The sequence below is a fragment of the Canis lupus genome, chromosome 26, assembly GCF_011100685.1.
Source record: "Canis lupus familiaris isolate Mischka breed German Shepherd chromosome 26, alternate assembly UU_Cfam_GSD_1.0, whole genome shotgun sequence".
Classification (NCBI taxonomy): domain Eukaryota; kingdom Metazoa; phylum Chordata; class Mammalia; order Carnivora; family Canidae; genus Canis; species Canis lupus.
In genome coordinates this window covers 601,376-619,268 of record NC_049247.1, presented here as the reverse complement: position 1 = coordinate 619,268, position 17,893 = coordinate 601,376, and the positions used below count along the sequence as shown (strand labels likewise).

Below are 17,893 nucleotides of genomic sequence, written 5' to 3'. Positions count from 1 at the left end.
CCTGCCAGATGCTCTAGTGCATGGAGCACAGTATAGGGGGGGCACTCAGGAGCAGGGGTGCTGAGGGGGAGCTCACTGAGTGGGCCTGGTGCACAAGGCTGGTTCCAGAAGGTTCTGGGGCAACTGAGGTGTCAGCAAGGCCTTCAGAGGATCGTCTTCGAGGGTGGCATTAGCTTTGGGTAGCCACAGCCTGGTGGGTTGAAGAACCTCTTGGACAGGATGCCTTACCTTCCATGGAGGGACAGCAGGTGGGCTGTTTGGGAGGAGTAGATGATGGGGAGTCCACCTGGTGTGGGTATGAGGTTAGGAGGGGACGGGCCAGGGAGGAGGCACCTGGATATGCTCTCAGGCCAGGGCAGGGACCACTGGGTGCAGGTTTCCTGCAGGGACTTTCCAGGGCCAGCTCAGAGTCAGTCTGACTCTCGAACAGCAGTCAGCAGCAGGTGTCAGAGGCACCCTAGGCTTTGTTGCACCTGGACATGGGCTCTCTCATCCCACTCTGCTGCCATCCTGTCCTCAGCTCTCTGTGACTCTAGGGGAGGTTGTCGAGATAGGGCAGAAGTGCTGCTGTGGTTCACAGGACCCCCCCCGCTCCTGTTTTTCTGTCACTTCCCCATCGTTAGCACTACACTTCCCACACCCAGGGAGCCCTCTTGGTCCCAGACAGATGAGGATAGTTGGTCAACTCTGGGGTGGGGGGGTGTCCCAGTTGCTGGTGGGCAGTGGACAAGCTGCCTCCTTCCTAGCTGGGGTGGGAGAGGTGGTCCCTGCCCTCTGGGTTGGAGCTTGGTAGGTCATAGCACAAAGGGTAGGTAGAGCATGGGGCTGGGTTTTACTCAGGGGTGAGCTGGGGTGAAGTTTGAGTCAAATCTTGCAGGTGAAGGAGAGTGAGCCACATAGATACCAGGGTAGCGGGAGCCACTGTGCCAAGGCCCTGGGGCAGATGGGTGCAGAAGGGCTTCCAGGTGGGTGATGACGGCCTGTCAGGTGAGCTGTGGGTGGAATTTGGCCTGAGCTTCTGGAACAGGGAGAGCTGTTGACAGAACCATCAGCCTGCAAGGTCTGCTGGGGGCTCCTGTGTCCCAGAGGTTCTGGGAGACAGGCAGCCCCAGCCATGCAACAGGGAGGTAAGGTCAGGTGGGCCAGTCCTTCCACCCGACCAAGGAAGTGCCCATGCTTGGCAGTGAGGGGCAGGTTCTATGTGACCTGGGAAGCTCAGGCCCAGGTCCTGGGGGAGAGGCCCCCATGCTTCCAGGAGTGAAGAGGATACCCACCTGGCTGGAGGGGTGTAGCCATGCCTTTGCCTGGAGAATCTAGGAGCCTGGAAAGGTCAGATCCATGTTAGACCATGAAGCCTCAGCCCTCAGTGAGAATCTGAATCTGGGTTTGCCAGTTCTAATTACTTTTATCTCTGCGCGGTTTACTGAAGTGCCATTAGAGATCTTAACTGGTGATGCTAAAAATAACCCCATGAAATTGCTACAGGAAAACGTAATCATTGATTTCATGGCATCGTCAGATCCCCCTTTTGGTCTGTGGAGGATCCAGGGGCCTGGCTGCTACTGGGGTGCTGGGGGCTTCACTGTGGGGGCACTACTTCAGGCCTCAAGGGTCATGGGCTGCAGCGCTTGGCCATGCCCCCTCTGTAGGGCCACCCTGTGTGTAGGCAGGGGTGCTAGGGTGTGCCTGGCCACATCTGGTGGGTCAGCAAGCAGACAGCAGCTCGAGGATACAGCCCGGCCCCGGACTGCTGGAGCTTGTCCTGGCTCACCCCAAACCACTGCTGCAGCCTCAGTGGGTCCTCCAGTTCTGTAGGCACACCGAGTATCCTGAGAGTCAGACACCAGCCCCCCGCTCACCTGGCCTCCCTCCCTGGGGGTTCTGCCCAGAGAGTCTGCCTGCAGACCTGCCCTGGCTCTTGGCTCTGCCTTGCCAGAACACTCACCACAGTCTGGGCATAGCTGCTGCCCTATCTACAGATAAGGAACCCTACCCAGAGGCCCCACAGTGCAGGCAGAGCCGTGATTGGGACTCAGGGCCAGCATTCCCACTGCTGGCTCAGTGGGGGCAGAACTGTGACAGTGTGTGCCTGAGCTTGGGTGAGCCTCTGGAACTGGCCCAAGCTCACATGGGGTCAGCATAACAGGTGAAGTCCAGCCCCAGTCCTGGTGTACCAGGAAAGGGCCAGCCAGACATGTCCCAGCAATGTCCCATGGCAGGATTTGCTGAGTCCTGTGACCAAGAGCCTCTTGGGTACACAGTACAGGGGTCTGCTCTGTGAAGCCCAGGGACTCCTGGAGTCATTCTCAGGCAGTAGCTGGGTGGGGGTGGCCACCTCTGGGTCCCTGTGCACAAGGCCTCTTGCCCATGTGAGCCAGGAGAGGTCTTGTGGTGTCGCTGTCCCTCCATGTGCACGGGGCCTACTGGCTCAACCTTTGCGGGGCTGGGAGCAAATGGCTTCCCAGCTCCCATACTCTTCCAGGTGCAGGAGCTCCTGCCCTGGGGCCAAGATTGAGCTGGACTGAGTCTAGGCCAGGAGACAGGCTTCGTCACTGGTATTTTAAGGATTCTAACAATCTAGGTTTTTTGTTTGTTGAAAAAAAACTAAACAAATATAACAGGTTTACAGAAAATGTGATGCATTGAATGATTTGTGGTTGAGTGCTACATACTTTCATTGCATGAAAGATGTGACTGGTTGTGTGTGGAGAAGTGGCCTGGAGTTGCCCTGAGGCCCTTCCAGAACCCACAGAGGGGCCAAGGCAGGGCTGAGAGGGAGGAGCCCCCCACCGAGGTCTGTGGCTGGCAGGTCACTGTGCTTGCTTTGCAGTATGTCTGCCCTGCCATCCCTGCGCCGTGGTTTTGTCTGTTTTGACTACCAGTGCTTGTTAGACAGATCCTAGCCCAGCCAGTATCCCACAGGTTTCATAGTTAGTAATGAAACGTTGACACATTCTGCGGATCTGCTTGTGCTTCTGATCATGCACAGTGCAGGCCATCCCCGTTCTCATCTCCCGGGCTCTGACAGGGGAGTTCAGAGGCTGTCCCCCAGGCTAGAAGCTGCTTCTGTGATTTTAACTGATTGAAAGGTCCTAGAAGGGCTTCCTGCTCCTTCCCTCCGAACTAGTGGCTCTCTCTGTGAAAGTGAGGCTCAGCCCACAGTGACTCAGGACGTGCATGTTGTGGAGGCATGCAGGAGGAGGTGGCCCACAGGGCTCTGTGGCAAGACGGAGATGTAGGTGGCCCGTGGGGGCGGGGGTGCATGGTGTGGACACACCTGGTAGCTGAGTAGCTGATGTCAGGGCCAGGATGGGGTGGGGCCCAGGAGCCCACACAGTTCAGCTATAGCAGACACTGGCTGTGGAGGCCGGGGTGGGGGCACACACGTGAGCATCGTGCATGTGCATGCCCGTGCGTGGTGGGGCACCTCAAACTCCTGTTTCCTACCCACATGCACATCAGGTAGTGTCTATACCTGCTCCCGGTGTGGTCAGTGTCCCCCTGGGGCCCAGACTTTTTTTTTTTTTCTCATTTATAATTTTAATCGAAGCATTGCTATTCAAAAATATGGAACGCTTCATGAATTTGCGTGTCATCTTTGCGCAGGGGCCATGCTAATCTTCTCTGTATCGTTCCAATTTTAGTATATGTGCTGCCGAAGCGAGCACCCCAGACTTTTGATCAAACGTTCTGGGTACCTGTGAGGCTAGCTTTTAAATCTGTATGTTGGGGATCCCTGGGTGGCGCAGCGGTTTAGCGCCTGCCTTTGGCCCAGGGCGCGATCCTGGGGATCCAGGATCGAATCCCACGTTGGGCTTCCGGTGCATGGAGCCTGCTTCTCCCTCTGCCTGTGTCTCTGCCTCTCTCTCTCTCTCTCTCTCTCTCTCTCTCTCTCTCACTGTGTGCCTATCATAAATAAAAAAAAAAAAAATTAAATCTGTATGTTGAGTGAGATGGGCTCCTCTTGGCCTTAGTCAATCCAGCCAAGGCCTGAATAGAATAAAAAGACTCTCCCAGAAGGAAGAGAGAGCTCCTCCCACCTACCCCGTTGAACTAGGAGGGAGGCTTTTCCGGCCCTGGGAAGAGAGCTTGCACCCCTGGCCTTCCTGGGTCTCTAGGTTGCCCACAGCAGGGGTTGGGGCATCTGGGCCTCCAGAGTTGTGCAGCTAGCTTCTCCTAGTGAGGCTCCCCGTGTACACGCATCCTGCTGGTCTACTTCTCTGGGAAGCCCCGGCTGATACACCCTTATAGCACATTGCTCTGGTTTTTCTCTGCAGGTCTCTGACCACAGCCTGCCGGGCCCACCCTCTGTACCACAATGGGGGACTGGGGCCAGGCGGGAACCTTGGTGCTGAGGTTCTGGCAGCCTGCGGCTGGGTGTCAGCGTCCAGGTTGAAAAGGCGAGGACTGTGGGGCCTCATTGTTCCTATGGCCTGTGTGGGAGGGAACTGGCTGGTAGCAGCAAGATTTGCCCTGGACAGGAGGCCTGAAAGCCATGAGTTAAGAGTGACAGACTAAGGGGGTATGGTGCCCATGTGTCGTGGGGGCACCAGGAGTCAGCAAGTATTAAGTGCCCACACGTGGAGAATGAGCTACAGTCTCGAGACTTTCTTGTCCCTGGAGGGACTGCCTCAGTTTTCTTCCCCAGGGAACCCTGTGGCTATATGCTGACCAGTGGAGCCAGGGAGGCAGGCACAAGAGGGAGCATAGAGCTCCTTGCCACCTCAGGGTGATTGCACTTGCTGGTCCTCTGGGGAGAGGGGTGTCCCAGGCCCTGCCCAGGAGCCCTCCCTAAGCAGCTCTGACGTGGCCCCTTCCCTTCAGCTTCCTTGCGTGGGCTGCCCTGCTGTCCATTTGAGCCAGCTCCCCTCTGGGCTGCTCACTGGTGCCTGGAGCTGAGCTGGCATAGTTAGTGTTTCCTGCCAGCCTTGTGTATGCAGAGGCAGGGAGACCCCCAGAGTCTGCGATCAGACCGATAGCCATAGAGAGGGCAGGAGCTGGGAGCTCTTATGGTGAGTAGGGGCTCCATCGTCAGGGTGTATGGGGAGCGGCCCCTTTGGGCTGAGATGAGCTGGGGCTCTGAGAGGTTCAGAGAGGCATGAGGGCATTTGACTGGGACTCCAGGAGGGGCTGCATAAATGCTAGCAGCCCGTGGGTGTCCCTGGGGTCTGATATTCCAGAAGGTGAGCGTGGGAAAGGGTCTGTCCCATGTCTGAAGAGTGAGGATCCACTTGCTACCCTGGCCAAAGCCTGTGGAGCTTTGGGCAGAGCTGTGTGGCCTGGGAACAGCTTAAGAAAGGGACAGCTCCAAAAAAAAAAGAAAGAAAGGGACAGCTCCCAACCTTGCCGATGTCCCAGGACAGGTGCCTCTGCAGCCCAGCTCTCCTCTCCCTTTCCGTTGTCCCTCTGTGAGCCCTGGGTAGGGGTAGGGATGCAGGGTGAACCCCTCTTCGTGCAGGAGGATGCATATCCAGCCCCTTAGTGTCCTGACAGGTGGGAGGCCCTGCTGGGGCTGTCTTCAGTCTGTGTGACTTGGGCTCAGGCCCCTCAGGAGTGTTCCACCCTAAGAGAGAAGTCTGCCACCTGCAGATGCAGCCATGGCTATGCATGGTTGCTCCCAACCAGGCTGTGGGGTCACAGCAGGGCAGTCATGCGACGTCCATGCTGGAAGGGCAGCTCTAGCCTGGCCAGCCACGTTGGTGCACCTCATCAGTTCTGGGGACTGTGGGCGCCTCTCACCCATCAGGAGGAGCTGTGTGTGTGTGGTGGGGGGCAACTTGCTGTGGCTGCCTGGTGCTAGATTGGAGGACCCTACCCGGCAAGCACAGCGTGTCACCGTCTCCATTGCCGGGGCAGGGGACCACAAAAGGCTGGGGCGTTGGTTCTTTCTGTCACCTGCCCACGTAGACTGAGGCCTCTGAGGCTTGGCTGGGGCCAGGTGCTCACCTGAGAACAGAGGCCAGCCCTGGGAGAGGCTGCCGTGGTCAGGGCTGGCTGCATTGGCACATCCCCCTCAGTTTCTCAGGAAGTACTTCCTGTGGGAACCAGGGAGCATCTCAGCCATGGGCATCACCTTTTCAGGCCCTCCTCCCCTTCCTCTTGGGTGAATACTTTCAGAATCTTCTGGGCCTCTTGCAGCTGGTTCCTTCCCTCTTCAGCAGCTCAGTGGAGACGGTATCTCCCACCCTACTCCATGGACCCAAATAGGAGGCTGGTGGGTGGCATTGCACCTGCTCACTACCAGTAAATGCCAGTCTCTCCTGGGCTCTGGGCTCACTGGCAGGACCACCTCTACACAGTAGGAGCTGTGCACCATGGTGTGGGGACCCCACAGGGCATGAGAGACCCCCCACACACACTATTGTTGGCATTAGCACAGCAGTAGGTGCTCAGTAAATACCCCCTGGGTGTCACTCCCTCCTTTGGGACCAGGTGCAGCTATGATCAAAATGGGCACAGGTCCCCATTCTAGGGAAGGGGTCTAGCGTCCCTGAAGTTCTGCACAGCTGGCTGAGTCAGGGACTGGTTTCCCAGATAGGCCTCCATGGTGTCAGGATGCCCGGCTGCATGAAGTTGGGCAGATCAACCCATGGGTGGCTCTAGACCAGGGGATAGTAGTCAGCTGCTATGGCAGTGGCCCTCAGCTCAGGAACCCAAGGGGTACCCCTAGGAAGGCCAGCACAGCTGTTGGTCTCAGCACCTGCTCCAGTTTGGGTCACGGATCAGCTCCCCCCCCCCCCCGCCCCCCGACCGATTGGGACCCCTTGGGAAACATAGCCCCTGGTCCAGTTTTGTTTCCACATTACTCTCTCAGCCCTCTAGTCCTGACAGGCTCACTTATATTCACCTGACCCATCTGCCCATCTTCCTGAGGTGTGAGCCCCAGCCTGACTGCTTACTCAAGGGCTTGGCACCTCTAGGTAGGTGCCGACACATGCCCAGGGACCCACCCTCAGGGCACAACATGGTCTGTGTGGTGTCACTGATGGGTTAACACAAGGGGGTCAAGCGTCACTGCCAGTTAACCAGCTTTGTCTTTCCTCACTCACAGAAGGACATGGCCCTGAAGCCACAGGAGCGCAAGGAGAAATGGGAACGTCGCCTTGCTAAGAAGCCCCGCGAGGCAGAAAACTGCCCATCTGCAGAACCAAGTGAGAACGGGCATCCCCTGGAGATTGGCAGCCCCGAGCAGGACCTGGAGCCTGCCTGCGACCGGGGAAAGAAGAAGGTTCCACTGCAGCCCACCAAGCAGGTGAGCACTGGGCCCTGCCCCCACTCAGAACTGTAGGCTCTGTGCCCTCTCCCCTGGGTGCCCTTGGGGCCACCCCAGCACCTGGACACCACCATCGGCATCTGGGCCCGCCTGGCAACGTGCTCCATTGTTGTTGGGCGTAGGGATTGAGGTACATGTGGACTAGGGCCCAAGGCAGCTGCTCGCCGTGAGCCCAGGTCCCAAGCAGATAGGAGACTGTCCCCTGGGGGGTCGCACAGCCAGAGAGGCCAGCTGAGAGCCCAGGGATTTGGTGGGGAAAATGTACTTGGGGCAGGAGGGTGCACCCGCTGATAGGCTGGCCCCGTCTCCCCATTGCGTCTGTCAGGCTCCGCCGACCACGGAGTGTCCAGCGTGTCTGTAATGTGTGGGGCCAGGTTCAGCATTGGGTGTTCTCCATCTGCTACACTTCTGTAGGATACAGCATGTGGGAGGATCACGTGACTCGTGGTCAGGGGTCCAGGTGCAGGGAGCAGCCCTACCCAGGGGCCTCCCTCCACAGCGGCCCCCAGCTGGGCCCTTGGTGGGAGGGTTGTCCTTGCTGTCACCAGAGCCCTGGAGGTGGGCGGGGGGAGGGGGGTGGCTCTCTCCCAGGTGCCGCTGCTTTCCTTCTCAGGGACTCATGGTTTGCGCCTTCTTTTCAGAGAGGGGTTTTTCTTGGCATTTCACACTCTACAGTCAACTCCTGTGGGGATTGGGCTGCTGGTGAGGGGGCAGCATGTCTCAGGGGCCTGGGCTGGTTGGGGGGTCTGCAGGCACACCTGCCCAGGTGGACACGTGCTCTTTCTTCCATGCAGGTGTGCTCCCCAGAAGGGGGGCCGCTCCCAGCCAACTGGGACCCGAACGGCCCGGCCCAGCGCCAGCAGCAGCTCCAGCCCAGCCAGCCCCAGGGGTCACTCCCAGCCCCGTGTCAGCGCTGCCAGCCCCGTCGGGCTCTCCCGGACCCTGGGCAGCCCTGCCAGCCCCAGCGGCCACTCCCGGGTCAGGGCCGTTGGCCCCAGCGGTCACTTCTGGGCCCGGGTCAGCCCCGCCAGCCCCGGCGGTCACTCCTGGGCCCGGGCCAGCCCTGCCGGCCACAGCAGCTGCTTCCAGCCCCAGATCAGCACTGCCGGCCACAGCGGCCACTCCTGGCTCAGCCTTGCCGGCCACGTTGGGCGCTCCTAGGCCCTAGGCAGCGCTCTCGGCGCCTGCGCTCCCTGCTGGCCCCATGGCAGCGCTGCCGGCCCCTGCGTTCCCTGCTGACCCCGTGGCACCGCTGCCGACCCCTGCGCTCTCTGCTGGCTCCCTGGCAGCGCTGCCGGCCCCTGCGCTCCCTGCTGGCCCCCTGCCACCTCTGCCGGCCCCTGCGCTCCCTGCTGGCCCTCTGGCACCGCTGCTGGCCCGTGCGGTCATGGGTGGCCCCCTGTGTCCGTGGCCAGCCCAGCAGGGCAGCCTCAGGACAGCGGTGCCGACCCCCACAGTCACTCCTCTTGCTGCGTCCACGCCGCCGGCCTGCCAGCTCACTTTCAGGCCAATGCTGCTGTCCCAGGAGGGTGCCCCTAGCCTCATACCAGCCCCGGAGGTCCCTCCTGGGTCAGCCTAGCCGCCCCAGGGGGTCCCTGCTGGGCCTCAGTCAGCCCCAGCAATTAGTTGAAGCCCCAGAGCACCCTGGCCCCCCAAAACCTTCCCTCCTGGGCCCTGGACAGCCGTGCCAACAAAAGCGGCTGCTCCTTGGCCCAGAGCAGCCCTGCCAGCCCCTGAAGTCCCTCCTGGGCCCCAGCCAGTCCTGCAAACCCCAGCCTTTGCTCCCCATCCCTGAGCGCCCGTCGCTCCTGGGCCGGCCAGGCCCACCCCGCCGGCCCCTCCTGGGGCCCCCAAGCCAGCCACGGCGGTCACTGCTGGACCTGGTTCGGGCCCATGAACCACAGCTATCACTTCTGGCCCTGGGCCGGCCCTGCAGGCCGCTGAGGTCACGACGGACTCGATCCTCCACCCCTGCAGTGGCCCGCCAGGCCCCATCCGTCAGTCCCGGAGCCTGACACCCACTTCCTAGACTACTCTGGGTGGCTGTGCAGGCACATGTATTACCAGACTCACTGGCCGGAGGCCTTCTGCAGACAGTCCAGGCTGTTTGTGGTTGGCAACTGAGGCTTGGCAGAGGCAGCCCCTGCAGGGCTGCCACCAGGCTGAGGCCCATCTGCATCAGGAAGAGAGGAGAGGACCTCCCCAGCATCCTCCCAGCTCCCTGCCATGCCTGTCCCCATTGTGCCCGCCGCTTTGTATGTGCACCCTCCTAGGAGAGTGACCACGGCTACCCCAGGGGCCCGGGCGCACACTGGAGGATCCCTCTGTGTCTGTGTGCCTCAGAAGTACGTGAGAGCTCTTGTGCACGCCTACATGGGTGTGCATCCCTGCAAGTGTGTGCGGATGTGTGTGCGCATGTGGGGGCTGCCAGCCGCAGGCCTTGCCCTCCCTGGGCCTGAATCTGTCTGGCCTGTGTGCATTCCATGCCCCTAGGCAGAATGAGGGTCAACTGGAGCCTGGCCACGGGGTCCCGCTCACCTCCCTCTGGCAAAGGGTGACGTCGCGCATCCACCTCCAGGGTTCTGTGAATGCAGGGAGGGGACAGACGCAAGGGGCGCTCAGGGCTGTCTGTGGCCGAGTAGGAGCTGCTAGTGACAAGGAGGGCTGTGCCCCAAGCTCTGGACCAGGAGGGCTGGGGCCGTTCTTGGAATGTCTCCTCCTGGGCTCCACTCAGCCCGTGGGGCTTTCAGCTGTTGCCCCTGCCCCCCAGGAGGTTCCCTGTGGAACAGACCTCACACTACAGGGTTTTTCTGCCCTCCACCCATCCCTCACCCCAGATCCCAGGCTCAGGGCAGTCCCACACTGGTGCTCAGCTCTGACCCTCCAGAATTTGAGGGTCTCTGGGGGAGGAGGTTGCAGCCCTTTCTAGAGAGCAGCACCAGCCACCTGGTGGAGGCCCTGGCAGGGCTTCAGCAGCTGTTTGTGTGCCTGGTCTCACTGGGCTGCAACAGCTGCTCCAGTGCTGATCCCATTCTTGGAGGCCTTGGAGGCTCCCCTTACCAACCCCATTTGCTCATGAGGTTGCTGGCCCTCCAGGGTCCCCACTGGCTGGGTGTGGGGGCTTCCCTGCTGCGCAATGCCCAGAGTAGGGCCTGCAGGCATCTGGTCCTAACCCAGGGTCTCCCAGAAATGTGGGGCTTATTTTTCTGATTAAAGAAAATAAAAAGTGCCGTGCCATTATTTTTACGACAGCGCAGCGAGTGTGTGTCATATGTGAAATGATTTATTGTGACAAGTGGTTTTGTGCGTATCTGGATTTGCCTCCTGTTCACTGTGTTCCTCCTGTGTGGCAGGAAGGCAGCCTAGGGAAGGGGTGCCCAAGGAGGGGTGTGTGGCCTGGACACAGCTCACCATGCTATGTGGTGTGCGTTCGGGGGGTACGCACTCGCCATAGTCATCCAACTGTCTTGGCAAGCCCTCATGTCCTGCCATGTCCCTCGGAGCTCCTGCTCAGGAAGGGGTCACTGCATGCTGCACATTTGTCACAGACTCCTGGTCCCCCACTGTCCCCTCTTTCCTTCCCAGAACCCTCCTGATCTGAGGATAGTAGTATTAGAATCTTTGCTTTCTTGGTCCCATGGGCGAGCCTGGTGGGTGGAACTGGTGCAACCACTGCCTTTCCAGGCCCTTCTGCACATAAGGACCTGAGTGGAGGAAACAGAATAGACAGGGCGCTGGTCAGCAGGAAAAGGTGGAAGACCGTAGCCCCCTGTCAAGGCCCACTGCTTCCCCAGGCGGAATGGCCCCACCATGAGTGAGCCCGGTGGTACCCTTGGTCACCACCCCCACCCCTTTGTCGCCTGCATACTTGCGGAACCATTTGAACCCAGAGGGGCCCCCTGGGGTCACGGCTGGCCCTGGGTTCAAAGTGACTGGACCCTGAGGGGGTGCATGCTGGAGAGGCACCCACTTGCTATGGGGGACTAGACCACGTGTGCCATGTCTGGGGGCGGGGCATAGCCACCCTTATTGCTGACAGGAGAGCAGGGTCCTGTATGGTCTCTGTTTCTGAGAGCAGCTGGTTTTCTATGGATCTGGAGATTTTGAAATGGTGGCTCATTCTAACATTAGGAACCACCTCACTAGCCAAAGAACACAGCTGAATGGCCATGTGTGGCCTGCGTGGAGGGGTTTGGGCCCTGACAGCTTATGTGGTCCCAAGGCTAGAGGTGGGGGTTGTGGCCCGCCCTGTCGTGGGGAGAATGGGGGCAGGATGAGTCCTTAGGGTGCTGTGGGTCTTAGGGAGGCCCCTGGATAGAGATGGGAGCTGGGTGCAGCACTCTGCTCGGGTCTCCCTCCAAGCCCTGTAGCCCACCCTACATAAGTCCCCTGCCTCTACCTCCCTGTCTGCAGATGGGGCCCTGAGGAGACCATGCCTGATTGCTGGTAGATGGGTGAGAAGCAAGGGGTGTGGTGGTTCACAGGGAGGAGGGGGGAAGGAGAGCCCTCAGGGTGCGCCCTGCAGAAGGTGGGAGGGGAGGGTCCTGGCACTCAGCCAGGATGCCCGGTCCAGGGTTCCTGGGAGGAGCTTGTCTGTGCCATGTACACGTCCGGGCGTGGACATATATGCTTCTGCCTTCTGCCGAGTGTGGCCGTGTTCTTTGAGCAGGCTCCAAGCTCAGGTGGAATGCCAGCGCCGTTCTGACACATCCTGCCCCCTCACATGGAATGCCCAGGGCGGAGGAGCCCCTGGACTGCCCCAAGCTCGCTGACCGAGGATCCTGCCAGCACCTCCATCACTGGGTACTGCTCCAGGCACTGAAGAGGCATCCTGACCGGTGTGGACCAGCCCTGCCCCGTGGGGCTCTGCTCTAGCAGACACACAAAGTGGCTCCATCACCATGGAGTGTGTTAGAGGGGCTGGCACGCCTCCACCTACACCGTTGCTCAGCTGGGCTGGGGAACGGGCCAGCCAGGTGGACTGGCCACAGGCCGCAGTCACCACCCCACATGCACACCATTTGCTGAAACTAGGGGCATTTAAGGAAGGTGCTGCCCATGTCCAACCCCCCACTTGTCTGGGGGAATTCAGCAAGAACCCTGCCCTAGTGCTGGGGTTGGGGTGCCCAGACTTGAGGGGCCCCTAGAGGGGCCCCAGGATCCTGTTAAAAGGCATGTCTGAACCTATAGATGGAGCTTGGTGTGATGTGCCGTGTGATGGGTTATGGTGAGAACCACATGGTGGTAACCCCTCTTGCAGCCACGTTGAAATTCAAGAGACAATATCTAACTTTCTGTGTCCAAAGTTGTATCATTTCAATAGTCAGTATGGAAGTCAGTGGGACATTTCCCCTTTCTGGCAAGCTTTGGAAAGCGGTATGTATCTAGCCCTCCTCCGTTCAGACCAGCCCATCCACATGCTCCGTTCCCACGTGGCTCCGATTCTATGGGGTGTGGAGGGTGGTGCAGCCTGGGTAAAGCCCACAGTGACCTGTCTCCATGAGTCTCCTCACACGCTCTGCCAGCCCTTGCTTCTGATCCCTGCCACCAGGCTGCCAGGCTGAGTGCATCAGCCCAAAAGTTCCGCATGTCGCTGTAGGCTGGGTATCCACTCAGATGCCACAGGGCCTGTAGCTGAGTGTGAACAGGCCCAGGAGATGGGGAGAGCGGGCCTCTGCCCAGGGGGTGGGGCTGGACACAGATAACCGCCCCTTGCTGCTCCGTCCTTGCCACACATGGCCAGTCCTTGGCTTCCACCTTGTGAATGTCTTTCCAAATGATTGCATTAGAAAATAACTCAAAGGAAACGGCCATAAAAATTCTTTGTCCGCACTCAGTGACACTCTGGTGTGTGTGCTGGGGGAGGGGACAGGCATGAGGCCAGTGACTGCCCAGAGCTGGAGAGGGTGGGTCTAGAGAAAGGGATGACAGAGAAGAGTGGAAATTAATCAACCAGAAAACAGGAGAGAACACTGGCAAAGCCAGTTCTTTGAAAGCACCAACGACACAGGGCCCCAGCTGGATGGGTGAAGAATGAGGATCCCCAGTGACCAGAGTCTGACCGCAGAGCTGAGGCTGCGCTGCAGGTGCCCGAATGCGCTGAGGGGAGGTGCGCAGGCCGCCAGGAAAGTACAGCCTGACCCTGCAGACCATGACGCAGCAGGTCATCAGCGTGGGACTGTGTCTGTTGAGGACATTAGCTCCATGATGCGGATAGCTCCGCACCCCGCTGGGCACGATGGTCGCGCAGTGCCTGACAGGAGGAGCTGAGCTCTAGCTGCCCAGGCCCCAGGGTTAGCCCCAGCATCGCCTCCAACATGGCTGGCCACACCCAGGAAGTAGCAGGCAAGGTTACCACCACGTTTCAGACGAGGATGACGAGGAGAACCCAGAAGCAGCAGTTCAGCAGCTTGAGACTGCCAGGGTGCTGGGTGAGCCAGGGTCCACACCTGGGCAGCTCCATTCCTGTAGCCTGTGTCCTCAACCTTGACCCTTCCCTGGAAGGCAGCCCCTGGCCTCCTGGGCCCTGTCTCTCTGCCATCTGCAGGTAGTGAGGTTCCTCTTTGGAGCCCATTTGACCATGTCCACCCCTTGCCCAAAGTGTTCTGGAAGGTTCTCTCTGCCCTCTCATTCCTGGTGACCTGTGTCCCTCTCCTGCCTTGACTCTTACTTCTGGCTGACTGATGATCCTCAAGCTTCAGCTTCTGCACCATCCACCCTCCGGGGTTTCCCTGCCCCAGGGCCCTCACACCCTGTGCACCTGCCTTCACTTAACGACCAGGTCGCATGACCCGCAGCCGGGCTGAGGCAGATGCCTGGGGAGGCAGGTGGGGGTCATGGCAGAGTTCCGGATGCTCCACCTTGGCCAACGTCAGCTCTAGGTGCCCTGAGGCTCGCTATGTGGCCTTGGGCAGTGGACTCTGCCCCTCAGTACTGGGTTTTCCCTTCTGTGTGGTGGGGTTAGGCCAGGTTACATTGCTCCTCCCCCAGCGGCATTGGGAGTAGAGCATTAATTGAACTCATCTCAGAACAGTGGCAGGTCCTGAGCTGGTGTGAACGGCTGGCTCCTACTTGTGCAAATAGCTGTCCCCACCCTGACTCATTCTCACACCAGGTTTGCAGCTCCGTGTGGCGCATGGGGCTTCCAGGATTGCTGCGGCCCCCCAGCCGTGGCATCCACGCACGCTGTGGTGCAGCTCTGCAGCCGGGGCTCACCTCCTGCCTGCCACCCTTCTCGTGCTCCACCCCTCCACCTTTCTGGCCTGCTTCGTCATCCATCAGGTGGGGGGTCACCCATGCTACACATCTCGTGCGCATGCACGCACACAAGACAAACGCAAGTCCATCTGCCGGTGCCTGGTGCTCTGGATTTGTCTTTGCTGCTGTCACTGTGGTGCCGCCCCAGTTCTCTCTCACAGAGCCGTCTCTTGAGCCCCCTTGCCAGGCCTTCTCAGGTTCCTTCCCAGGGCAGCTTCAGGAGCCATAGGCTGGCCCGCAGGTGCTGGGGTGGGACTGCTGCAAGCCCAGAGCTCCCATGCCAGCTGTGGTGCTCATGGGAACTGAGAGTTGGGCTCTGGACAGCCTGGAGGGCTTGAACACAGGCTCTGTTGAGAGGGTAGAGGAGAGATGGGTTGCCCAGAGTGGCAGGACCCACCCTACCTGGCCCCACCTGGCCCCTGTCTGGGCCCTGGGATGCAGCAGGAACAGGACAGAAGACAATCCCTACCTTCAGAGAGGAGGAGTTCCAGTGGGGAAGACAGCTTGGAACAGGTGGAGGGATTTTGAGTGGCCAGCAGGCCAGTGTCCAAAGGGAAAAGGGGCTGCTGTAGATCGGGGCTCAGGGAGCCTCTTCGGGCAGGCCTGGCACTTAGGAGGGCACTCTCCTGCAGAGGCATACCGCCGGGGGTGGTAACCAGTGCAGGGCATGAACTGATGGATGCTTTTAAGAACTCTTGGTGGTGGTGGGCTGGCATCCGTGGTTGGTCAGTGGGCCAGCTGCCCACATGGGCAGCTGATGAGCAGGAGGCTTCTGCAGGCACGAGGAGGTTCTGGGTGGCTTGATCAGGTCATTAGTCTTTCAGAAAGATGGGGACGGTGATCAAGCAGGCTCCAGGGCCAAGCCAAAAAGTGACGGAGGCCAGATGGAGCCCAGGGGACCCCACTCCATCTCCAGTGGCACGCACCTCTGTGCCCACTCTAATAGTTCTGGGCGCTGGATGTGGTTGCTCATCTTGTCCCTCTAGCAAGGGGGACCACACCTGTGCACAGATAGGGCCCACAGCTTGTGTCTCCCAGAGCCTGCTAGCCATGTGTCTTCTAGGGTGGTGGCCTCACTAGCGTCCCTTGATGTGTTGTGCATCTTACACATCTGTCCATCTGCGGCCCATCCATTGTCTCCCCATCAACCCGTCCCTGTCTCAGTGGAGGAGCAGGGGGCAGTGGAAGGGTGGCCAGTGTCAGAGAGCAGCAGTTTGCTCCTGGTACTGGGCTGTCTGTGGGAACACTTGCATTGCTTGAACCCCCTTCACTGCGCCTGGTCCTGCCTCTGTCCACGGAGCATTCACCGCACAGTGCAGGAGACAGACAAGCCAATCTGGGATGCTGCTTCACTTTCAGAGGGACACTTGGGGCCCCAGGGTCCTGAACGGTCCCTAGCCCAGCCTGGCTGATGCAGGAGTGGACAGAGCATCGAGAAGGATTTCTGGAGAAAGCAGAATCCAGCTTATAACCCAAGTAGGTGTTAGCCGACCAGAGGAGTGGTTGCAGCAGGATGTCCTCCCAACTGGTCACGTCTGACCCTGCATGCAGCCCCAAGGACTGCATGTCTCATGTCTCAGTGGGTTATGACTTCACTTCACCAACAGATGCTGCCATCAGTGGGGGGATGCCAGCCTGGAAACACCCAAGCTGAGCTGTGAGCTACTGTTCATGTTCAAGGGTGGGGAGCAGGGAGGGGATGCATGCACATGACAGAGCCCAGAGTCCAGAAGCTGTGCATGCAGCCTTGAAGGGGGGTGGGGGGTCGCCTGCTCCCGCCAGCCCTGCCCGCCCACGCATGATCGCACTGTCTGTGAGAAGGGCGCCTCCCTGGGCTGGCCTTGCTCTGTGGCCATGCCCCAAGCCTCAGGGCTCCCTGCGGCCGCCTCTACCCTGCTTCTCCATAGCACTGGACCAAGAGCAGGCCTCTGCCGACCACGGGTTCAGGCCCTGCAGCTGGGAGGGTGAATATGCTGAACTGAACACAGCAATGACATGACATGTTCACTGCTGCCATGTGCCACGGGGAAGGCAGTGGTTGCACGTTCCAGGTGGGATGGGTTGTAGGTTCTGGGGTCAGGAAGCCCCACCGAGCCCCAGGGACTGGGAGAGCAAGTAGTAGGAAATCCTGGGGGCAGCCAGGCCTGGGATAGCCATGGGCTGTCTCCTGTCTGCCCAGGGGCACTGCTGCGTCTTCCCTCTTGGGCCCTTTGCAATGTCCTCTGCACTAGCCACCCACTCCCCTCACCCCCACACCCACCACCCCGTGGCCTGATCACCAAGGGGAACCACATGTTGCCTGTCTGTGGCCCAGTGTGCTTGCCGGCCAGCCCAGGACATAGACACTTCCTCCCGGGATGTGCAGTGGAGCCTGGACTAGAGGGCCCTGTGGGGGAGAGGTCAGGGAAGGGGAGGGATCACAAGAGTGGGTAGCAGCCTGAGGAGTCTGGGCTTCTTCATGGGTGAGTTGCCGTGGCCATTCTGTCCCTGTCAGAGAGCTTGTGGTATGCCACCACCAGGAAGTAGTATCCTTAGCCCCACTAATCTGATGACAGTGCCCTGTCATGCTAGTTCAAAGGAATTGTGCTCTACCCACCTTTCTGAGAGCCAGGACCTGACCCTGCCAGACTGAAGGCAATGCCACATTTCTACATGTCCCTCAGTCTGAAGGCAGAGTCCCATCCCCACAAGTCTGAGAGCCTGCTCTGCTGGCATGCCACCTTGCAAGAGCCGTTTGTGAGCCAGTTTTCAGAATGTTGGCAGCTGAAACCAGCCATGGTGTCCTCACACCACAGAAGCCTCAGGCACTCCATGTTAGGGCTCCTCCACCTTGGCAGCCTTGTCTTTTTTCTCTGCTGTTGTCTTGGTACTTGTAGCTATCTGCCAACTGTGTGCCAGTCTCTTCATTGTTGGCTTCAGGAGGATGGGAATGTGTGTCTTATTGTGTTTGCTGCCCAGAACAGAGCCAGTGCGTAGGTACTCTGTAAGCATTGGGTGGGCAGGTGACAGGTGGACCTATGGATGGATAGATGGATGGATGCATAGGTGGATAGGTGGTTGGGTGGGTGGGATGATGGATGGATGGATAGACAGGTGGGTGAACAGGTGGATGGATGAGTAGATGGATGGGTGGATGGGTAGGTGGCTGAGTGTGTAGATGGGGAGATGGATGGGCATGTTGGTGGATAGATGGGGGATGGACTGATGGGTGGATGGATTGGTGGGTGGATGGATGAGTGGTGAATGGGTAGATGAGTGGATGGATGGTTGGATGGATGGGTAGGTGGATAAGTGGATGGAGAGTTGTTTGGGTGAATGGGTAGATGAGTGAATGGATGGATGGATGGATGCATGAGTGGGTAG

At 59.5% G+C, this 17,893-nt stretch overlaps 1 protein-coding gene and 1 non-coding gene across 23 annotated transcripts in view; one reads left to right on the top strand and one right to left on the bottom strand.

Moving 5' to 3' along the window:
• Positions 1 to 17,893, top strand: part of FBRSL1 (fibrosin like 1) — a 77,704-nt gene that overhangs the window by 10,033 nt on the left and 49,778 nt on the right. For 21 of the 22 annotated variants that reach the window (XM_038574653.1, XM_038574658.1, XM_038574657.1 and 18 more), the window contains exon 2: positions 7,052 to 7,252. In XM_038574653.1, the coding sequence (XP_038430581.1) occupies positions 7,052 to 7,252 (201 nt within the window). Of the gene's footprint in view, positions 1 to 7,051; positions 7,253 to 8,067; positions 10,525 to 17,893 lie in introns of those variants that run through there. The other variant, XM_038574659.1, reaches the window with a different exon arrangement.
• Positions 3,562 to 3,668, bottom strand: LOC119866264. Its single transcript, XR_005379587.1, has one exon. It is a non-coding gene; the product is annotated as a U6 spliceosomal RNA (small nuclear RNA).